The 23,634-nt window shown below is 38.3% G+C and overlaps 4 protein-coding genes and 1 long non-coding RNA gene across 5 annotated transcripts; 2 read left to right on the top strand and 3 right to left on the bottom strand.

Moving 5' to 3' along the window:
* Positions 1–2,469: 2,469 nt before the first annotated feature.
* LOC108949767 lies at positions 2,470–4,291 on the top strand. The gene is made up of 4 exons (XM_018813343.2): positions 2,470–2,722; positions 2,837–2,932; positions 3,185–3,367; positions 3,847–4,291. Exons 1-4 carry the CDS (start codon positions 2,567–2,569, stop codon positions 4,048–4,050), a joined length of 639 nt encoding a protein of 212 aa, XP_018668888.1. The 5' UTR covers positions 2,470–2,566; the 3' UTR covers positions 4,051–4,291.
* Positions 4,292–7,033: 2,742 nt separating this feature from the next.
* On the bottom strand, positions 7,034–14,100 carry LOC100180145 (2',5'-phosphodiesterase 12). The gene is made up of 13 exons (XM_002119461.3): positions 13,916–14,100; positions 13,444–13,555; positions 12,792–12,959; positions 12,307–12,494; positions 11,620–11,716; positions 11,019–11,227; positions 10,602–10,741; positions 10,127–10,286; positions 9,477–9,609; positions 8,975–9,076; positions 8,245–8,422; positions 7,640–7,797; positions 7,034–7,283 (listed from the first exon to the last, which is right to left on the bottom strand). The coding sequence occupies exons 1-13, from the start codon at positions 14,044–14,046 to the stop codon at positions 7,176–7,178; spliced, it is 1,884 nt and encodes a 627-aa protein (XP_002119497.1). The 5' UTR covers positions 14,047–14,100; the 3' UTR covers positions 7,034–7,175.
* On the bottom strand, positions 14,098–17,008 carry LOC100182485 (U3 small nucleolar RNA-associated protein 14 homolog A). The gene has a single exon (XM_002119512.5). It carries the CDS (start codon positions 16,959–16,961, stop codon positions 14,733–14,735), a length of 2,229 nt encoding a protein of 742 aa, XP_002119548.1. The 5' UTR covers positions 16,962–17,008; the 3' UTR covers positions 14,098–14,732.
* A 610-nt stretch (positions 17,009–17,618) lies between these two features.
* LOC100184859 (replication factor C subunit 3-like) lies at positions 17,619–21,789 on the top strand. Its single transcript, XM_002119362.4, has 9 exons — positions 17,619–17,839; positions 18,293–18,467; positions 18,714–18,789; positions 19,089–19,208; positions 19,665–19,795; positions 20,190–20,304; positions 20,641–20,763; positions 21,083–21,273; positions 21,590–21,789. Exons 1-8 carry the CDS (start codon positions 17,701–17,703, stop codon positions 21,269–21,271), a joined length of 1,068 nt encoding a protein of 355 aa, XP_002119398.1. The 5' UTR covers positions 17,619–17,700; the 3' UTR covers positions 21,272–21,273; positions 21,590–21,789.
* Positions 21,638–22,618, bottom strand: LOC113474487. The gene is made up of 2 exons (XR_003396146.1): positions 22,057–22,618; positions 21,638–21,881 (listed from the first exon to the last, which is right to left on the bottom strand). It is a non-coding gene; the product is annotated as an uncharacterized LOC113474487 (long non-coding RNA).
* Positions 22,619–23,634: the final 1,016 nt, after the last annotated feature.

The raw sequence follows: 23,634 nt of genomic DNA, 5'->3' as shown, positions 1-23,634 counted from the left end.
ATTGTAATAAACATAAAATGACTCGGTCAGTTTAGTTTTTATTTATAACCGGATAAATTACGGACACTGAACGTTAGAATATCAATTGATATTTTCTCCATTTTTGTCCCAAATTTCCTCTTTACGCGGAAGCCAAGTTCTTTCATTTCAACATTCCGGATGTTTTATTCACTACGTAACAATACCGAGTATTACGTTTACTACACAACAATTGCAAGTTGATTCGTAAGCATTTACAGGCAATGTTTAACCGATGACTGTGTGTTGATTGAACACGCATGGGCTTGTATCGTAACCTAAGGGTGCCGGGTTCGACACACGATGCCGCTACCATGGTTGGCGGATGTGTTATTGGGTCAGACAATTAACGTCAGTTGCTTCAACCCAGTGGTTATACATAATATAGTTGCCCACAAAGTTACATACGTGGTAGCAGGCACGAGGTGTAAAAAAACAGAACTATACCGTATTATAACGACTGCCCTTGCCCTGCCACTGAATATATAAAGATGTTATTTACTTTATTACGACTACCGTTTCCAATATAACAAAAAATCTTAACTTCCTATTTTTAGTTTCGAGACTTTTATCATTGTTCTGTTTATTGATGGTCGCGCTATACGTTCGTATCAGAAATAATAGCGGGGCTACAATAGTCGTTATAAAACGGGTGTTCTATTTTGCAGGTGAATGCTTTTTAAGAATAGGTGATATTTTAGACAACCCATAAGTGACCACTGGGTTGAAGCAACTGACGTTAATTGTCTGACCCAATAACACACCCGCCAACCATGGTAGCGGCATCGTGTGTCGAACCCGGCACCCTTAGGTTACGATACAAGCCCATGCGTGTTCAATCAAACCCAATCATTACTATGGAATGTAAATCCACAACGCCGAGGTTATTAATTAAACCGTGTATTGAACCTGACAAAATTAGGGTACGATTATCAATGACGTCATCGCACTTTCCTCGAAGTAATATTCTGCGTAAAATGCGTCACTGCAAAACCCCTGAAGGAAGAAAGTTTCATTTCCAATAATTCTAATCCTGGACAACTTAAATCTCGCGTTGGGCTACGCGACCTTAAACAAGTAACATCGACGCATTAAAGCAAACATAGTGGCCATACCACGAGTCAGGGTTATTTTAAAGTTACACACATATGTCAGATTATTTTGTGTATGGCATTTCTCCTAGCCCAAAGTACACTCAGCTGATGGTCAAACAATAAACCGGCTTTACAGATCTAATTACTTTTTGCAAAATTGGGTTGTTGGTAATATTTTGATATGACCTGCGCTGTGTAACTGTCTTGCAAACCCCGTGTGTGTCTGGTGTTTAAAAAGACACGTGTGTTATAACTCGCCAGCAAGCATGAGGTGCATGCCATTCTATTTCCAGACACTATTATGACAAACACTATGTATGTACAAATCTAGGTCTTAAACTTATCGGTTAAACATTGCCTGTAAATGCTTACGAATCATTTCGTTAATTTCCCCACGCTTTCCTAAAAACCCCGGGAATGTATTACGTCACAAAACAAACTGCAGTGTACCAATAGTACAAACACTCAACTTGCGATTGTTGTGTAGTAAACGTAATACTCGGTATTGTTACGTAATGAATAAAACATCCGGAATGTGAGAATGAAAGAACTTGGCTTCCGCGTAAAGAGGAAATTTGGGACAAAAATGGAGAAAATATCAATTGATATTCTAACGTTCAGTGTCCGTAATTTATCCGGTTATAAATAAAAACTAAACTGACCGAGTCATTTTATGTTTATTACAATATATTCCGCTTTCTTTTTTGTCGTAGTTTAATTTAACGGAAAGATAAATTAACCATCGCGACTCCGAATATAAATTGATTGTGTATTTGAAGGTTTATATTTAAATACTGGGCTCGTATTATCGGTAGTATAGGTTCACCACTTCCTGTATGTACCCGGATCAAAATACCCGTCATATTTAAATATGTCGAAACATATAGCATTAAAATAACCCGGGATATAATACATTGGCGAACTTTATGTACTTTATATTATTTAGATACAAGTTTCGCTGCAAACTTGTCGACGCACTTTGCTATTATTACGTCATGTTTAACGTGAGTGGGATCGCATTGTTCTAAAGATTATCACAAAACCACGTGATTAAACTGGTTGCTACTTGTTTAAACACAACTATATATGTGACGTAACAAAGCGCCGGTATTAATTGTCTCTAAGAAGACAATTCTGACGCAACAATACATCATAATCAAGTTACAATTTGTAATAGAAATATATATAAAAATTCTACGAACCGAATATGGAAAAGGTATTTGTTTATTTTATACGGGATTTTTCATTAGTGACCGGAACTTATTTAACAATGTTTGATTTAGTGCGTAATGGTTGCGTCTCCAGGTCAAGCAAAAAAGGGTAGGTGTGTATACAAACGAGTACATGGCTTAGATTTGTGGTATATATACCCCTGGAGTTGGGGTAAGACATCCATATCACAAGCTGAAGCAGTACAACCAAGCAAGAAGCAAAATACAACAATATAATCCGAGATGAATCTTTTCATTACGTTGATTATTACGTTTGCGTACAGTACTATGACGTCGTGTAGCCCGACTGGTGTCACAAGAAGCACACGAGGCGCAGAAGATCTTGTACAAATTCTTGGCAGTATTAAATCTACAACTAACCAGGCTCTTGTTACCTTTGTAAGTCTTGTATTATTTTATCAACATTTGAATCAATGTATATTCAGCAAATGGCTTGCCATTGAAACACAGCATGTTGCAACATGTGATTATATCAGTGTATGTTCTTTATAGATCAGTTCGTATATGGATTGCACAGACATCGATGATTGTCTGGTGGAATCTACGAGTCTTGAACTTGCTAAACTACCAACTGCGCTTATAAACACGGTAGGTTCTAATTGAGATTAATACCCGTTATTTGTTTTAAAGTGTAATACCTACTGGTTTGGCTCATAAGACAAGAATTCCGCAGAGTATAACCATCAGCAGAGGCAGAAACTTATAAATAGAGATAATATTATATAAGGGTTGAAGTCTTCAGTGAGGCACACCTGAGGCCTGGGATGTAGGTCTATTACCCCAACACCCAGGGTGCTACCATCTATCATATATAGGCCACTAAACAAGTATTTAACGCAGGATAACAGCGAATGGGCGACCGTGTTCACAGATAATATGAACGGCTTGCAAGATTTTAACTTCTATTTACAAAAAGCGTTTGGACCTGAGGGTTACGGTGCGGGGAAATTCCCGGCTATTGGCAACGACTTGACTGACGTCACCAGTCTATTGTCGACGTTTATGAAGGATTTTAAACTTGACGTAAGTGTTACTATGGCAACCGAGTTGTACTGAATTTGAATCATCCAATCAGCTTTCAATAAATTTTAGTTAAATTCAACTTATTTCCTCACGTGGCGGGTAAACTTTATAAGTTATAACACAGGTGTTCTGTTCCGTACACCTCGTGCCCGTTTACAAGTTACCACGTATATTATGGTACAGAGTTTAATACCTGGTAATGGCCAAACACCCCAACCGTTCCGTTACGCCGATAAACCCTATTGTCTATATTCACAAATGTAACCGAAATACAGACAACACGGTTAAATTAGGATCGCATTTCAGCTCGGTATAAACAGACCATTTAAAATTCCCATTCCTATAATGTTAAATGCAAAAGAGTTTGGTTTACTTACATGTAATTTTATTCATTTAACCAAATGCAGAGAATTTACGTAATACAAATACAGCGTAAATGCAAAATATCTAATCAGATTTTCTATGTGTTTTTTTTCCAGATGCAAAACGCTTACTGTTTAAGTATTGACGTTAAAGATTTGAGCGAACTCGAGCCTTGCGCTGTATGTACAAACCCTACTCTACCCAGCCATTCATTAGAAATTGTTCGCAATTATAAATTCCTAATGCAGTTATCCAATTACCTTGACGATTTTTACAACAAATATAATACTTTCATACACACCACAAACACGTGTAGCTAACTTCCCGCCTAAACGTATTTATTTATTTTCAAATTTTGCACATTGTTCCGTATTTATTCAGTCATAAATTAACTGTGACGTAATAATGCAGCGTTATTTCACAAGTTTGCTTGATTTTGTTTGTGACGTAACTGACACCTAAAACGTAACAATCACCATGTGTGACGTGTCTTTTATCTTTCTTTGCTTTTATATCTCTCATTATTTATTAAATATGGAAATAAAAGAAAGAGTTTTATAATCCTTGTTATTTGCATTAGCTACAGTTACAATATAAATAAGGCATCTTTGTGTTTATATGTGAGGGCTTTTGTGTGATTGTATTTGTATTTATTTGCCTTTGCTGCCAACTGTTAAATGCTAAGGTTTTCCACTACGGTAAATACCCTAACTTGCAACTAAAGCGGTTCGATCTTTCGTATTGTGGAACAAGTTTGATTATATGAACACCTAGCACTTTATGCTTGCTCTCGAGTTGCAAACACGAACGTCTTATTTTACACAAATGAGATTATTTTTATTGGTTTCAAAATATATAGGAAATGTTATAGATAGTTATAAATAAAACGTTGTTTTTATTTACATTTAAATTATCTCGCGTTGCAATCTTAAAAGCAGTTTTATATCCAGAGAAGTGGCTTCGTTAGTATTTGTGTCGCGACTTCTCATGTAAAAAAAATTATTAAGCAAATAAATAATTGCTTAAAATAGATACAAGGTACGTCATACAGTGTTTGTGTTATAAGATTTCTATTTACACACCCGGTTTGCTATTTACGTAAATTTGACTCAAGGTCACATGTTCTGTGATTATTTGATCATAATAAATTCTTGTGACGTCAAAAGGAACCAAAACACGTGAGCATAGTAGCCACCGAAACGAGCCTAATTTGCATAAAAATACAACCCCATATTTCATACATCAATTAATGGTTCTATTTTATTTTGGTCCCAGGCTCGAGGCTTGATGCCGCTACTGTTGTTGGCGTATGTGTCCTTGGGCAAGACACCTAACCGAAATTGCTCCAACCCAGTGGTCACTGATGGGTTGTCCAAATTATCAGCCATACATAAAAACAATCACCCATAAAGTAACATGCGTCGTAACTTGTAAGCTGGCACGAGGTCTATGAACACGTTTTTATAACGACTTTCGTTTTCCGGCCACGCGAGAATAAAGCAAGCTACATTCATTCATTTATAACAATACACAATTGTCTGACATCACTAAAGATCGTTTTAGTTTAAACATTATCAATTGTAAAGTATATGACGTATGTGCCCTGTGACGTCACATGGGGCAATTGCAAAACCCCGTTTTTAGCTTTCCCCATTATTAACGGTATGTGTTCAAACAAAATAACGGATGTTGTAAACCCCCCCACATATGATACGCCCGCGGATGTATAAATTTAAACATATTCTAAAGATCACGTCACACTAATTACGTCATAACACGTACGTAACAATTATTCATTTTCTATTTTCATTTTTTACTTCCTGGAGAGTCATTACTTTAGCGATGTATCGGGGTGTTTATGATGTAATAAACCATCGATTATCTTATCACTATTACGTCATATGTAAAGCGACGTACGCTATCAGCCATTAGAATTTACGAGCGGCATAGTTAAAGTGATTCGCACACTTTCTATTGACGATCATAATCGATTATTATGTCATAAACGACGTCATTATATTGTCAATACGGGAAAGTACCGATCGGTAAAACAGCTTCGACCAACCGACAATAGTTGTCTTCGGATACGATAACGTTCTATAACAGCGGTTTTCAACGTGATGTATCGTTTACTAGTGTGTTTTTTCAACCTAATTAAACCCATTGTTTACTAACGGTTTGTCAGGGCGAGATATGTAACCAACCGTCCACTAAGTTATATACGACATTGTGATCATATTGTAAAACAACTTTTTAAAATCACGAATCAAGAGTTGGAATTTGAACTGCCTGCATGGCTGTTTCATTTTAACTTACGCGTGCATATATTCTGCAGAAGCACATTTATAAGGGGTCTTTGACGCGGTGCTCAAGTTTAGCGGCAAACCTGTACTATTCACTGTGTTGCATATATATATTACGGGTTGGGGTAAGATGGTGCCCGTTTTCATTCACTTTTATTACAATTCTGACCACGATTTATCGGCTTAATATTTTTGATAATATTTCATTTTCAGTTGTTTATTTTAAACGTTAATGACTAGTCTACAAGTCGTTTGGTTTACGAGTGAATTTGAAATTACGCGCCCGCCAAGATTTGTTGACAAATCATGATTGTGTTCAAACAATCGACTTGTCCATCCACGTGTCGCGCCTTTCCAAGGCCCTGTGACGTCATAAACATTGATTATTCGAATCTCAAGGCCGTTGTAGAATTTACTCTCTCTAATTCGTGATCATACGCACACGGGTGTTTTAAATATTGTATCTTTACCGCGACCACGTATACGACCTTGAAAAACAGCTGTGTTGGTTTGTTTAGGTTTAATCCTTCTTTAGTGTTTCCGGCGTTGGGGTTGGAGCGCTCGCATACAGACCTAAACATACCGAGCTCGAAGCTTGACGCTGCTACCATTGTGGGCGTATGTGTCCTTGCGCAAGACACTCAACGACAATTGCTCCAACCCAATGGTTACTAATGAGTCGTCCAAATTATCAGCCATAGTTGTTAATATGATACCAAGTCTACTTTCCAACTAATGCTCACGGTTTAGCGGCCGCACTTTCTGACGCTTATCCCAAATGACCCCAAAATATCACAAACGTATTTTTAACAACTGTCGTTTTAACTAATTTGATCTTTGCTATTGTTTTTTAAGAGATAAATAATATTAACGTTGTGATACATGCATTGCAACATTGGTGTTTAACACACCTTGTGTCCTGCTACCCTGCTATGCGAGGATAAATAAGCTGTCATTTATTCACCGTATGCCTTATCCTGTTCTCATTCAAACACAAAACTTATGAAGCAATGTTTTATTTTGCCTAAGTAGAAATTAAAAGGGTATTAAACACATAATTCCTTAAAGGGGAAACACCCAATGAGACACTGGTCGTTTGCAATGCAATTTAATTATTTTTTTATTTCCAGGGTTACTCCAGGTCAAGTCCAACCAAGGTCAACAACCTGCGCAATGTGGTCCGATGGTGACGTCACACAGGGTATTGCAGTGTGCATTGTGACGAGGTGATGGGGTGGATGGGGAACCACCTGGGTGGAGGAAATTTAAGGTAAGGTTGTTTTTGTAATATCTCTATTCAGGTGTTTAGTTGGTATTATTGATATACCACTCCCATGCCCACAGTCGAGTTGCCGAGGCTATTACAGTGTGTGGATAAGCAGACATGACTTTTGGTTGGTTTGGTCATTTATATCCTCGTGGGTGGGAACTTGAGTGACTTATCCATGGTTGCCACTCCCATGCTCACAGTAAAGTTGCTGAAGCTATTGCAGTGTGTGGATAAGCAGACATGACTTTTGGTTGGTTTGGTCATTTATATCCTCGTGGGTGGGAACTTGAGTGACTTATCCATGGTTGCCACTCCCATGCCCACAGTCGAGCTTACCTGTTTAATACCAAGCATCCGAGGATCAATATAAATATAATCGAGACAATCCGAAAATCCTGTGACGTAATTCGTGTACGTTGGTTTCCCGCAAGCACTCACAAACTTCATGTCATGAGACAATGACCAATCACCACCGTGATAGTTCGTGATACCCCCTGTAAACCATGATTTCTATGAATGTATTTATTTTGCATGGCGGGGCAACGATAGTCGTTATAACACGGGTGTTCTGTTTTATACACATCGTGCCAGCTTACAAGTTACATCCACGTATGTAGTTAATTTATCCACGAGGGCCGGAGGGGGGGGGGGGGCAACCACAGTCGTTATTCCGAAACCTAAGTCAAAAATAATTGTTAAAAACGGGACACAATTTACAAAAATGTGAGGCCGGAGATATGAGCCAAGGTCTTAGACACGTATGCAAGTATTATAGTGATAAGTAGACACACAATTTTGTAAAAGGAGTCTTACTTACTTTACTTAAAATGTTTACTGATTAAGTCAGTGTAAAAATTCTAGGGTTGGGCTGCCTACCCTGCCACCCCAGGTGTGGCGCCTATGACTTCAATGCAACAATAATTAACCTATTTTTCCATTACCTGAATACCAATCTGCATGGTTGGTTGGTATGTTCCCGTCTTGCATTAGATCACATAACCCACTAGCAGGCTTGCTGTTCAAATCTCCACATATTATAGGAGTCACCACGCCACCTTCAGGTAACGATGCCGATGTGGTTTTCATCTTTTCCTTGACCAGGTTTAGAATAATTCCCATCTGGGTGGGAAGAACAGTTAAAATCTAAAAACAAAAAATTGCCAGGTCTTTTACATTCATATTACAACTGGCAACAACAAGCCAATAACACACACACACATATACACACATATACATATATATAAATACTATACATCATATAACATCATGTTAGTTGCAATCTCATGCCTTCGCTGCTAGAGCTATTGAAAAGAAATTGGTTATAGTTGTCTATTCTGTCGACGTCACATATTCGACTGTTTAGTAAAATCTATGGTAACATACTTTGGCTTCGCTTGTTTACTTTGGCTTCGCTTGTTAGACTCTGTCACAAATTGTGTTTTGCTTTTGTTGTTATTTGCGGTAAGTCACTACCTCACAGCAAATGTGACGTAGATCAAAATTATTATTATAGAAGCTTGTGTTCCCGATTGAGAGATGCGAAATTCTTGCATGCAACAAACTTAACAGTAAAAGTTAAACATATGATGTCACTCCTGTTTTATAAGTTTGGGTGACTTATCATGCGCCCACAACCACTTTATGAAGATCTTATATGTAATCTTCACTTACTTGAATAAGACGGATGTTTAGCGCCCTCGGGTGCCAGAATAAATGAGTATTAGCTAACACAAGGTGGCGATGAGGAGCATCAACACTTTGTAAGACAGCAAGCTAAACAGTAGTTGATGGAAAAAGTTGATTATTTAGTCATAATGGTCATGTGTAAATGAAAAGATCTTAGATGTAAATAAATACTCGGTGAGCATATGAAGTTAAAGTTGGAAAGAAATATCAGATGCTATAATTCAACCACTTTTTACCTAAGGGGGCGCAACAACAGTCATTATAAAGCATGGATATTCTATTACATACACCTTTTGTGGGTGATTGTCTTTCTGTACGAATAACAATTTAGACAACCCATAGTTACCACATTGAATTTAAGTGTATGGTCTAAGAAAGGACACATACGCCCGTAATGGTAGCAGCATGGAGTCTTTAATCTATAACCTCTCGGATATGGACAAGCCTCAAACCACTGTGCTACGAACAACTGATAGACCCAACTTACCAGAACGCACGACCCTCTTTGTAAGACAGAAGACTTCAAACTTTGATTTCTTGAAACTTTTTCCAACAAATCCTTGTTTACTTCGTCGGTGGTGAGAGACTCTTGTAGAATCTTGTTTTCAACAGATATTAACCTGTAATAAATTAGATTGGTGACCAAGATTGAACTTTAATCTTTGTCAGCCATACATTCTAAGTGGGTTTCAGTTCTATTCTATATGGGTGAGGTTACAGTGAGGTACGCCATAGGACTAAAGATTTAAGCCAGAGTTGGTACATTACCCCAACATTGTATATGCACATTCTACTATATATAGGTGAGGTCCTACAGTGAGGCACGTCATGCTACCTAGACTTTAGACCAGAGTTGGCTCATTACCACAACATTGTATATGCACATTCTATTCTATATGGGTGAGGTCCTACAGTAAGGCACGCCATGGAACCTGGGGTTTAGACCAGAGTTGGCCCATTACCCCAACATCGTATATGCACATTCTACTATATATTGGTGAGGTCCTACAGTGAGGCACACCGTGGGACTTGGGACATATGCCAATTTCCCCAACACTGTATATGCACGTTCTATTTTGCATAGATAAAGTCCTATTTATGCCAGAGTTGCCCAACTACTCCATTAAAAGTACTTACTTGAATCTGTCCCTGTTATAAAACACGGCCACCCCTTCCTTGCACTGTTTCTTGGTTGCGAGCGCTCCCGCAAAGTTTTGTAGCGACATCGAGGACACTAGGTGGTTCTCGAACACAAATCTGTCCACTTCTTGTAAACATATAAGATCTCCATGATAACCTGCGATGTCATAGATAAATGGGAATTGTTTATCCTAGCATGGCGGGGCAACGACAGTTGTTATAACACAAGTGTTTTGTTTCAAACACCTCGTGCTTACTAATAAGTTACCACGTATGTTATGTACCTTTGTGTATGATCGTTTTTCTGTATGGCTGACAATTTAGACAATCCATTAGTGACCACTGATTTGGAGCAATTGCCGTTAAGTGTCTTGCCCAAAGACACATACACCCACAATGGTAGCAGTGTCAAGCCTCGAACCTGGTATCTTTAGGTTATGAGGCAAGCACATCACAATACATAATTATTTACCTTCTAGTTCTTTCTGAATGAGTTGTATTCGATAATCCATCTTTATGATGTCATCAGGACAATAAGGAAACAATTCTTTACGAGCAAAGTCTTGTGTTGCGTAACAATCGGCAAGTATGTTGAAACAAACCATACGGAACCTTTAAATAAACAAGCATAGCGAATTGTGATGTTACAACAATATACTAATGCAACCATAAACGTAACATGCTTGAGGATTGATGAACCAACTTTGGTTCAAGTCATACCTCACTACAGGAACTTTGTCACAAGAAGAACATTTGTGTTCGGTCGAAAAAATGAACTTTTTCTTGACCTTTTTAGGTTAATAATTTGACTTGATAATCTGTATTCTCGTTGGGTCGTTGGATCTGTATTTCATTTAAAACGGAAAGTTCAGGTTCATAATCCACTTACGTGTCACCGCTGCATTTTTTCGTTGTATGAACATGGCGGCAATCGAACAGGTAGCTACTTCTAGCTGGTAACACAGGGCCTGATACATCCTCTGCTATTATGACATCATCACTGATGACATCATCATTGTTGGCAGGGTGGGTCTCACTACCAGGGGTAACTTGTAACTTGAACTTATGCCCAACGTCATCAAAACTTGGGGTGTGTAACTGGGGGGGGGGGGGTAATAAAGTTTATTTATCCTTGCAGAGTGATTTAAAAAAGCCAATTCCAACATTGTGTATTGTTTTGGGTATTAGACCAATCCTGACCCAAGTTTTTGTTTTTGTTTTTCTGCAAATAGTTAGTCAAGCCTATCTTTAATTAAAACCCAAATTGGATGCTGTGTAAAAGATTACTGCATGATTGCAACTTGTTTATTTATGTGTGGTTGGGCAGCCTCAGTTGTTATGTGTTCTGTTATATACACCCACCTACGAGTTACCAAGTATGTTTGTGGCTGATTGTTTTTTGTCTCATAGTCCGACGCTGTGGCTCAGTGGTATAACATTGGTAATATAGACAAAGGCTATCGAGTTCAATGCTCCATGCAGTTACTTACTTTATCATTGCTAACAACGACCCAATTATCCTTGGTTGGCGAACCTTTCTTCCCATTCATGTTGTTTTTATTCAATGAGCTTCTAAGCCAAGTGAATCTTCGGACCATAATGTATGTAAGGTGTTATACCATAATGCACACATGCTCATATTGTTTCATTTACATTATATATGAGTAAGGTTCTAGACTCTACTGCCTGGCATGCAACGGGATCTTTTAGATCAGAGGAGTTGGCCCATTACACCGGCATCCAGGGTGCCACAACCTATGTCTGTGGGGCACGGAATCCCTCAATAGCATTCACTTATATAAATGAATGCAACTTATTTATTTGCATGTGCCAGTGCAACAACACCCACTATAACACTAATGTTCCGTTTGAATGAATGTAAGTTTGTAATTTATTTATCCTCGCATACTGGACAACGACAGTTACAATAAAATGGCTGCAAATGGCTTTAAATTAACACTCACCCTCAATTGCCTATTGCCTAGTCATTATCAACAACCACCATGGCACCATACACTCAGTGGCGCAGCCAGGGGGGGGGGGGGGTTCGGGAGTCGTGACCCCCCCCCCCTTTTAAACCAAAAAAATTTTTAAAAAATAACATTTTTTGATTGAGCCCCCCCCCCCTTTATTTTTTTCTGGCTGCGCCACTGCATGCACTGATCATGTATCCTTACTTTGAAAACTGGTGGCTTGCGAAGTCAAACTGCAAAGATGGATACAATGTCATCCCGGCTAGTGGCGAGGGTGGTAACTTTACCATGGTTGCGGTGGGTGGGTTGTATACCACACGATATTTCTCTTCCTGGATCTCCAGCAGTGATGCCCTCTGCCAAACTTCATTACATTTCTCATCCAAAGAACACTGGGAAAATATAATTGGAAACACTGGGAAAATAAACTTGGAAACACTGGGGAAATAAACTTGGAAACACTGGGGAAATATAATTGGAAACACTGGGAAAATAAACTTGGAAACACTGGGGAAATAAACTTGGAAACACTGGGGAAATAAACTTGGAAACACTGGGGAAATAAACTTGGAAACAATGGAGAAATAAACTTGGAAACACTGGGAAAATAAACTTGGAAACACTGGGGAAGTAAACTTGAAAACACTGGAGAAATAAACTTGGAAACACTGCCATACTTAACCACCTACCTTGTCACCATCCAGGTTCAAAAGTTTAACGTTAACCTCAAGTTTCTCAATGGGGGATCCCCCCGTCTCATCGTGTTTACGTTTCTTGTTGTTTTTATCGGAGCTTTGCAACGTCGCCCTAATGCGACAGAAAGTTTTCTCCAACGTTTCGTCAGCGGGACGGTGGAGCTGGAGGGGTTAGTGTGAAAGTTTGAGGTTTTTATTCTATATGTGGGTAGGGATCTTAATGCAAGACATGCTACCTGAGATGTAAGTCAGAGTGGGCCAGTTACCCCAACACCCAGGGTGCTACCATCTAGACCCCACTGAGGCAGTTTATAGACACTCAATAATAGAGATTGTATTGTATATCGGTGAGGTCTTCAGTGGGGCAAACCTGGGACCCCGTGTGCGAGTTGGCCCAATAGTGACTCCAGGTCATAGCATGTTTAATTATGAGTAAGCTCTTAAAAACTGAGGCAAATACTCAGTAATGGAAATTCGGTTTGAAAATGCTCAAGTCTTAATGCAGCACTACCTGCCACGACACCTGGGATTTATGCCAGACTTGGCCCATTACTCCAACATTGTACATGAATCTATATGGGTGCGGTTTTACGCTAGAGTTTTTGTCTGTGATAAGATATAAATGGTGATAAGATATAAAACTCACTTTTCTATTCTTGCCATTGATCTCCAGAGACAAAGTGACAACATCGGTGCCAGGAGATTGGGAAACACGGAGAACTTTCATTCTTTCAAAAGTTTGGGATAAAAAGTGTTCTCTACAAAATAAATGCTTGTTATTGTGTTTGGTAGTACATTGAATATGGATTGACGGAATTTTCTGTGTGGCTGACAATTTAAACAACCTATAAACCAAGCAACCACTGGGTTGAAACACCCACAAAGTTACATACATGGTAACTCATAAGCGGGCACGAGGCGTATAAAACAGAACACACGTGTTATAACCACTGTCGTTGCCCCACCATGCAAGGATAAATAAGTTACATACGTGGTAACTTGTAAGCGGGTAAAAGGTGTATAAAACAGGACACCCGTGTTATAACGGCTGTCGTTGCTTTCCACGCAAGGGCGAACAAGTTTCATTCATAAATAATTGTTCGTTACAACAGACTTACCGTTTTAAATCCAAAATTTGTTTCCAACACAAGATTGGCTCGGTCGTCCTATTCGTAGAACACAAGACGCAACTTTGGAATTGGTTCAGGATTTTATAATTTCTTACAATTCGAGCAAAGCATCCAGACATGAGGCATTCATCACAATATAAAGGTTTAATTGCACAGCCTATGTATTAAACCTACTTGGATCAAAACACAGGTGTTATATTCACACAAAACAGCAGTGGTCGGTTATTAACAGAGTGATAGTTTATTAGTTTCTAAACCTGGGGTGGCAGGGTGGACAGGCCAACTCTGGGTTTTTTACACTGCATTAATCAGTAAACATTACAACCAAAAAAAGATTTGTTTTACAAGAATGTGTGTAAAAGTAAATACAACCAATAAGTTTGGCTCCTAAAATAACGGAACCCAAAATCCAACCCACAATTTCAAGCTTTTTTAAATTAATAACTAAGAATCATAACCAGTAATATTTCATATTTATCACATGACTTTAAATGGTAAATTGGCAAAGCAATACAAATGTACACCAGTTTTTCTCAATCTGTATAGTCTATATCTCAGATAAGCCCATGAAACTTTCACTAATAAACAAAGTTTTGGCAAGTCTTGTGTGAAGTCAAAATGCAAATAATGAGTTTTAACAATCTCAAACTTATATGCCAACATTTTGTTTTAGGAAATAAATCTTAATTATTATTGTAAAAAACACCCTCATGACACCAAAAGTAAATAAGCATTTTAGTTCACAAACTAAACAAACCATTTGATAGAAAAAAATGTTTTTATTCACAATTATACGCTGACTTATTTAACTTTTTAGTTTCATTAAATTTTCATTCCGTTGCAGTTTTCGCTTATTTTTTCGGGAATCTTTTTTCCCGTTTACAAATTTCAGTTTTGATTTTGAGTCTGTGCATTCCTCAAATGCCTCTGATTTATTCATAGGATCAATTATGGCCCCGATCTGTGTCACAACTTTTGGTTTGGTCATTTCTTTCACTGTATGCGGTGTATTCCATGTCCCACCAATAGGCCTCGTAATCGTGCGTTCAAATTGCTCCATGCTTGTAAACGGATGAGGAACTTGGTTGACTTGATGTTTTGAAATATGAACGTCACGTTTTTCGTTGATTATTACACTCCCGAGACCACCATCTTTACGTGGCTTACGTGGAGGCAACGGTTTAAACCTCCTTTTTCTTTTCCTGGTTGGCTGAACCCCTGCACCCCCCCAGGCCCCCCATCCTGGCAGTGACAAATCAACTTTTTTCGGTGCCTCGTCATCGATTAATTTTCGCTTGGTTGCCGTGAAATCAGCTATGACATCATCATCAGCAAAAGCTTGCTGAATCGTCATTTTTTGATCATCAAAATCTTCTGCGTTTTCCACAAACGTTGCTTCAGTTTTGGACAAATCAGTTTCAGCAACATTAAATGACTTTTCCGCGCTAACTTCAACACGTTTCACATTTCCCACATTGTCCTCAGATTTTTCAACCAGTTTCCTCACTTTTGCTACAACTTCTTCCACATTATCATCAACACCATCAATAGTTTCAATCAAACCTTCATCATTCCCTTCTTCGTCTTCCTCCTCTCTCTCTTCCACCTTTTTCTCGCATATCTCTTCTTCAGCAGCCAGGACTTCTTCCTTAAGTTGCACGCACGCTTTTTGGAACTTACTAAACGTATCTTTAACAGGGAACTGGATCTCGAAAGCCTCAGGCGACGTATTCTTCTCAATCAACCACGATCTCAACATCCGACGACTGGGTTTCAAAACCTCTTCTTCTGACAGGGTGGGCGGAATAATCTCTTCTTTCAACAACACATGTTCAACAACCTCCTTTTCTCCTTCCGTTTCATCTTCTAAGGACTTATTTTCGCCGCCATTCTTTTCATCCAAGGGAACATTCTTGCCAACATCTCCAGTATCCTCCGTTTGATCCTTAGATCCCTCTTCCTCAGGAACAGATCTCAACCAAGGGTTATCCTCACTCACAGTAAAAGTTCTCCCCTCAAATCCTTCATCATCTGAGCTTTCATCTTTCTCATCATTTTCTTCTAAATCCTCCAAAACTTCGGGAACTTTTTGCGTCAACTCTCGATGTTTGTTCAATTGTTCCTGCAGTTCGTGCTTGGTGTTCGAATCATGTTTTGCCATCAGCGCTCTGTTCCGCGCCCATTTGCTTCCCGTGCGATGTCTTAATGAAGCTCTCTCCTCTGCTCTCATTCTTTCCCCCTTCTCTACATCCCCACCATCCACTTCCAACTCCGTCATCTCTTTCTTCTTCTTCTTTTTCAACATTCTGTGATATTGCTTACTCTTAATTTTGTGGATCCTTTTATTCTTTGATTCGTGATACGACATCAACGCTCTATGCTTTTGCAGCTCTGCTCTTCTCTCTCTCGCATCCTCCAAGCTCATAGCAGCCATTGCTGCCTCCTCTGCAACAGATAAATCATGATCCGGTCTCTCAGCAAACTTGTTTCCATGCAAAAGTGAATAAATCTCTTGTTCCAATGGAGTCAAATTACTTGCTTTAGTGCTCGCAACATGTTCATCGACCTGAGCAATTCTTAATGGCTGTTGATTCAACGGGAATGTAAGTTGCTCCGCTTTCCTGTTCTTCTGTACAACAGCGTCCCATTTTTTTAGCTCTTTCTTATTTTTCTCGTACTCAACTTTACGATGGAGTCTCTCCGCCGCAGGTTTTGACAACGGCGCATCCAGGCTCCTATCTGGGTGTTGAACTCGAGTTATTTTCTTTTTCAAATTATTTATATTCACCGTTTCTTTCAACCCTTTCATTAAATCATTCAAACGAATCTTAGAACTCGAGTTTTCGACAGTTTGTGAAGAAATCGAAAACACGGAAATATCTTTGGTTGCCTCTGTTCTTTCTTGCTTCCCATGATCAGTCTTCGCTGAGTCCAAATCCACTCCAATACTTAGCAACAACTTCTTGTGAACTTCTTCGTCCTCACTTTGGGAGTCGCTTTCCTCAACTTCAATCTCCGTGTTTTTAATCCCCATTTTATAGAAATTATACAAATATGTCCCAAACCCCTTTTAGAAAGAACAAACGTTATAGGGTATAAGTTTACTGTTAATATGTTATAGCTATATAGGTTTAAACAAGTTACCCACTGATGGCACCATTATACATTGATTAATTAATACGTTTAAGGTGTATTAAAAGAGCACGTTATGTAAGTGCGGTCTATATTTATTTAACAATTTATATACGGCGAAATTGTCTATAGGGTTAATCTGTACAACTTATACTTTGATTAAACAGAAAAGTAGAAGGTTTAAGCTGTAATGGTAAAACACAACCACAGAGCATGGACTAGTCTACAAAAGCTGTTTATCTGGTAACTTTATATATTATCTAAATCTAGAAACCTTTTCCCTTTTTTAATTTTCCGTAATCTTAAAACTTTAGCGTTCTTTTACTTAACTACAATTGTCAACAAAACTACACGTGGTTTACGTTAAAGCGTATACGCACAAATAAGCGGAAAAATACAAAATGAATTTTTTTAACATATTTTATACCAATTTGTTTAAATTTTAATTTCTTTTTTTTTCAAACAGTACTAGAAATCGTAACTAAATTAAATTTTGATCAGACAAGTCCCCAATAAACAAGAAATAAATCAGATTTCTATTTGTGATCTGGCGCGAAATGTTTTTTTTTCTGATTTTCACTTTTGGAAAAACTGTAAAACGGAAACATTTTTGTTTGTTGTTTTTGCTGTAACTTAACAAAATGAGCTTGTGGGTTGACAAATATCGTCCAAAATCGTTAAATAAGCTTGATTACCATCTCGAACAAGCCGAAAATTTAAAGAAATTGGTGGAAAATGGAGATTTTCCGCATCTTTTATTTTACGGACCGCCTGGCGCTGGTACGTTGGGTTGGTTATACTGTGGTAACGCTGTTCAGTGTTGTAGTGCTGCAATATATTTTTAGAATAAAATTTGTGAATAAATGGGCTTGGTAACATAAAAAATTATGCCCGCTGTTATCCACACACTGCAATTGCCATGCAAACTCCTATTGGCTGGCAACCATAGATATTTCACACACATAAATAGTGCTGATTGACATTTTATTCTTTATGGGTAAGATCCGTGCCAAGGACCTGGGATATAGGACAGATTTGGCTCTTTACCCCAACACCCGGAACGCCCATTTTATGTCTTTCATGTGATTGGTGGCGCGGTCAGACACGTACTTTTCACAACACTTTTTTCTTGTGCTTCTGAGTTACCACACTTTTCTACATTCTGTATGATTTTTTCCTTTAATTTGGACAACCGCACATTTATTTCCCACTAATCCAACATATCAACCCCAGGCAAGAAGACCCGCATCATGTGTTTGTTGCGCGAGGTTTACGGATCCGGGGTTGAAAAACTGAGGATTGAGAAACATAACTTCGTCACTCCTTCTAAGAAGAAACTTGAGATTGCTGCCTTGTCGAGTAATTATCATATTGAGGTCACACCGAGTGACGCGGGAATGCATGACAGGTAGGAGGAGGCTGCTTTGTGTGATGCACTTTATTTTTGCAGCACACAAAAAGTTGTTAGGATCTAAGTGACTTATTTGAATGAATGTAACTTATTATTCCCCACTAGCGGGAGATCGTTACAACATGGTACGAAAATATTTAGACATAATCAGGGTATTCTATTTAGTGGGATAGAAATTTAGAAACATATGTAGTTTAAAATCTCCTATTCATAATGCCCCAAATAATGTTGTTAATATTCCAGAGTTGTCGTTCAAGAATTGATTAAAACTGTCGCCCAATCCCACCAGCTTGAAAGTAAAGCGCAAAAACGATTCAAGGTTTTTAACTTTTGTATTTATACTTGTTTTTTATGAGCATAAATATAAATATAAATTGTCAAATATCCTGTCAATTAATTATGCTGTGGCTGCATTTGTTTCTGTCTCCCTTCTTCATTTATTTATTTTTTAACAATGTTTCCAAGAACTCATTTTTGGCACAAACCTAGCGATTGTTTTATGGAAAACTTTCTTGATTCTCCACAATACGCGTATCATAGTAACTGGTATATGTTGTACTTCTCCAATCCAAGATATTGTTCCAATATTGAATCCACCATTTTTGCTCCCACCACCAGGTGATTGTCCTCACTGAGGTTGATCGACTAACCAGAGATGCTCAGCATGCATTGAGAAGAACCATGGAGAAGTATATGTCAACGTGCAGACTTATATTGTATTGTAATTCAACCAGCAAGGTAAAGGGGGTGTTTTAAATGTAAGAATATATGTATATATGTTCTTTATTTGCTAAAAACAATATTTCAATTTATTGATTTGTCCAGTCTATCATGTTTACTAAGCATAAATTATGGGAAGCTTCATTGACTGGTTACATTTCCCACCACAAAGTTTTGTATTAAAAGTTCAGGATTATCTCATACACCACATGTGACAACAAACCTACTAAATTATCATGTGTACAGGACTACACCACTGTCACTGTGTTGTTAGTTGTTTCAGACATTAATATCAATACTGTGTTAAAGCATATAAGGTTTGGTAATGACATTATATTAAAAATGCATTAAAACCTATTACATGCCTCGTGTGTTATAACTTATATGTGGGAGTTGACATTGCATTAAAAGTTAACGCTGTATCGTATAAGACATTTAATATACAATGGTTATAATTGTATTGGAACCACCCAGGTTATCCCAGCCATCCAAAGTCGTTGTTTAGCCGTTCGTGTCGCGGCACCAAGTATTGATGATGTCATCAAAATATTGACAAGTGTTGGGAAGAAGGAAGGTCATCCGATACCACAGGAGCTTGCTAGGAGGTTGGTCGGGTATAATTTATACTTTTAGCTTTTTAAACACTCCTGGCCCCCAACAATTTTGTGTGATGTGGGCTCGGTAGCATTTGTGTATTCTGTTGTGAAATATACTCACAAGAGTTGTTTTATATTTTCAAATCACAAGTACTATGAAAAATCTTTTCTATTTAGATGCTTTTTGATTAGGAGACCGATGATGCCAATTATTGGTAAAATATATCTTTGGTGCATATTTAGTTGGACTTGATTTTGTTTGCTGTACATTTAGTAGCACTTGGTGTATTCTGTTATAATGCAACGAGAATCGTCCAACAATATGAGTGCTATATCAGGGCCAAATTCACATAACATATCACAGTTCCAAAGTACATTCCTCAAAACTTTTACACCCACACAGAATCGCGGTTGCTTCGAAACGAAACTTACGACGAGCGCTATTGATGAGTGAGACATGCAGGGTGCAACATGTTCCTTTGACTGACGATCAAACTATTATGGAACCTGACTGGGAGGTGAAATGGATTTATCGCCTATTATCTTATCATGTGTTATATATTTGGAACATCCACCCAAACCTAAAATATGTCACATAATACTTTGTATTATTAGATTGAGGTAGATATTATGTGCTAACAATAAGTTTTTGGTAGCTTACGTGGTATACGGCAGTGTTAACGACTGTCGTTTTCCAATCACAAGAGGAGAAATAAGTTTCATAAGTGGTAACTCGTAAGCAGCAAGGAGGTGTATGGAACAGAACACCCAAGTTAATGACTGTCATTGCCACGTCACCTGAAGATATATGATTTACATTCATTCCAATTATATTGTTTAATTTACTTTTACAGCTTTATCTGAAAGAAACAGCCAACATGATTGTATCGGAGCAAAGCCCTCGTCGGTTGTTAGAAATACGGAACCGAGTTTATGAATTATTGACAAAGTGTATTCCACCCGATGCTATTATGAGGGTGAGTGTTGGATTTATAGATAACGGGCCAACTCTGGCTTGGACCGTAAGTCCCATTGTATGTCTCACTGTGGGGGTGCCAACTATAGAGAATGGTACTACTAATCCATACAAGGATAAACCAGTGATAGGGAACATAGGTAGGGCAACCACGCTTCTTTCAACCAAGGTTTAAGAATGCCTTGACCTGTAGACGCGTCTTAATGACAGTTGTTTTGCCACTTTATCCTTTCCGTTCTAACTACTTTTTCTTTGCTACTCTAATCCAAGAGATAAATAAAAGTTATTTATAACATGCAACAGAAGTCAAATTCCACCAGGGTTTATACAAGGAATTGATCCATAACTGTGACGGAAGTCTCAAACCAGAGTTAAGTCAGCTGGCTGCTGAATGTGAACATCGGAGCCATCTTGGGCAGAAACATATTTACCACATTGAAGCTTTTGTGGCAAAGTTTATGGCCATGTATAAGCAGTTCATAGAAGAAGGATTGGACGACATGTTTTGATGGTAAATATTTCATTATTAGTTAAAGCGACATAACTATTTACGTATGGCGGGCAACGGCAGTTGTTATAACACATTTTTGGAGATTTTTCTCTTTTTATAATGTGTGGTTCACTATTTGGACAAACCATAAGAATATATTCCGTTTAATGTCTAACTAAACGCCACATTCGCCCACAATGGTAGCAGCGTTGAGCCTCGAACCCATATCCTCGACGGCTAGAGGCAGGAGCACTGAACTGTGTCGGATACTTTTTTCAGTTATCTATTTGATAAATTAATTGCTAATTAGAGTTTAAGACATTGTGATGTTGTTTAGAGTGGATGTGGACGGGGTTGTAATATTTCCTGCAAGGAGTTGTGTTTGCTTGACACCTAAGCTTGACACATTTAACATTTCATGAACATTTTTCGTGAATATGACGTGTTTGTGATATTATCACGAGATCACGCGTCATATGAAAAGATTTCATTTCTTGCCATGAGCAAGTTTTCAAATACATATTACGACTAAGTGAATTATTTCTGTGACGTCATTATTCGGTGACGTCATCCTGACGACGATGATGTATCATCCGGTGGTTGCGGCAACGGGTCGTTACGTCGCGAGCCTGTTAATGACGTCATAATGTTAGTGTGATGTCAGAATAGGTTATCCGATTTTGTGAATCGGTAATATTACATCAAAAAACGATGACGTAAACATTACGCAATGAGGTAATAGTGACGTCAGTGCGTCGTAAATTAGAAAAAGGGTATAAAGTGACGTAATGATGACGTAGTTACCTGGTACGCCGGGTAAAACATCTTGTGGGTTTCTTCTTGCAGCTAGGGGATTTCCCAACCCCCATTGTGAGGGGCCGGCGTTAGAGGGGGCGCGAGGGAGTGGGTCGCTACGTAAGCGGGGTGAACTGAAATGTAGGGGTGTTATGTTGTAGATTGGGTAATATGATATGTTTAGGAGAGAGGCAAGGATAGTTAGCCCCACAATCGTGAAAATCAAATCTAACTTATTGGTTGTAATGTTTGCTGTTAAATACAGTGCTATGTGCGTCTTTATCGGACTTGTAGTTTATAGTTTGTTTACTCGTTAAACAGAAGTAATTTGGCGCTGATAACCCCGGGGACATTTTAGACAGAACTATGACGTAATCCGAAAGAGGAAATGGTACGATATAAGAGAACGAAAACATGGAGTATCTTACTCAACCTACTAGACGTTGTTTGCTTATTAAGCAGAAGTTAATTAGCTCTGATAAGTAGGAGTAGAAATTTTGGATTTGTTTATCTATACTTAATATAGTGGGGTGGGGAAAGATGAGACAATATTTCAATCTATTTTCTCTTCCAATTTGGTAGCAAACAAACATTCAACGATTTCTTGTAAATCGTATCCTCACGACTTTCATATACCGTTGTTAGTTGTGTCAAACATCGATCAGGATATTTGGATGTTATGTATCAAAGGTGTCCCATCTTCCCCACCCTACTATATGAAGCAGAAGTAACTGGGAAAGCTATAGGCCAAAGTATGACGTAATCCCGCAATAACAAATCCTGGTCATTTAACCCGAATCAACCGTTGTTTACTTATTAAGCAAATACAGAATTTAAATATCAACGAGTTGGGAAGTTTTATCCAAGTATGACGTAACTTAGAAAGGAGAACTTTAGATTTATTTTAACATTTACATGAGGAACTGTTATAGTTGGTCAATAAGTTCTAGATGTTAGAGTAAACTTCCTTTAAATCTGTGCACTGTGTGTGGTTGGTTGGTAGTAAGGTGTGCTGGTAATACATGGAAGATTTTGTCGTACGCTGCAAGGTTTATAGGTTTGGCGCTCCATGTATATTTGACTCAATGGGTTATTACGTTTCAGTAGTTTTTTTCAGGGATTCGTTCAAATTATTTATTTGGCAAAGCCAAAAGGCAAACAGTTTAAACGGTGGGAATATTTTGCTCGAAGGGTGATTTACATAAGGTAAGTTTGTATTTGGTTACTGCGATCGCCCCTGAACCAGAAGGTATACCAGGCTCGTCGCTGCTACCAATATTTGTATGTGTCTCTGGGCAAGACGCTTAACAATAATTGCTTCAACCCAGTGGTTACCTATGGGTTATAAGTTGTCTGCCACAGAAAACTTGGCTCTATTATAAACACGAAACACCAATGTACGCCGCTGTGTCGCATTCGCTTATTAATTTGTCTCTTGCCGTTTGCCAACATCTAAAATACCCCGTGTTTCGGTTCGGGAAAATGCAACTTCATTGTATAGTGCTATCATGCGTTCATACGTTGTCAACGTAACAAAGCGATTGAATTGATTAAAATACGGAATAGCTGCGTCCCAGTCTGTGTTGA

The sequence above is a fragment of the Ciona intestinalis genome, chromosome 9, assembly GCF_000224145.3.
Source record: "Ciona intestinalis chromosome 9, KH, whole genome shotgun sequence".
In the NCBI taxonomy this organism is placed as follows: Eukaryota; Metazoa; Chordata; class Ascidiacea; order Phlebobranchia; family Cionidae; genus Ciona; species Ciona intestinalis.
This window is presented reverse-complemented; position numbering and strand designations above follow the sequence as displayed.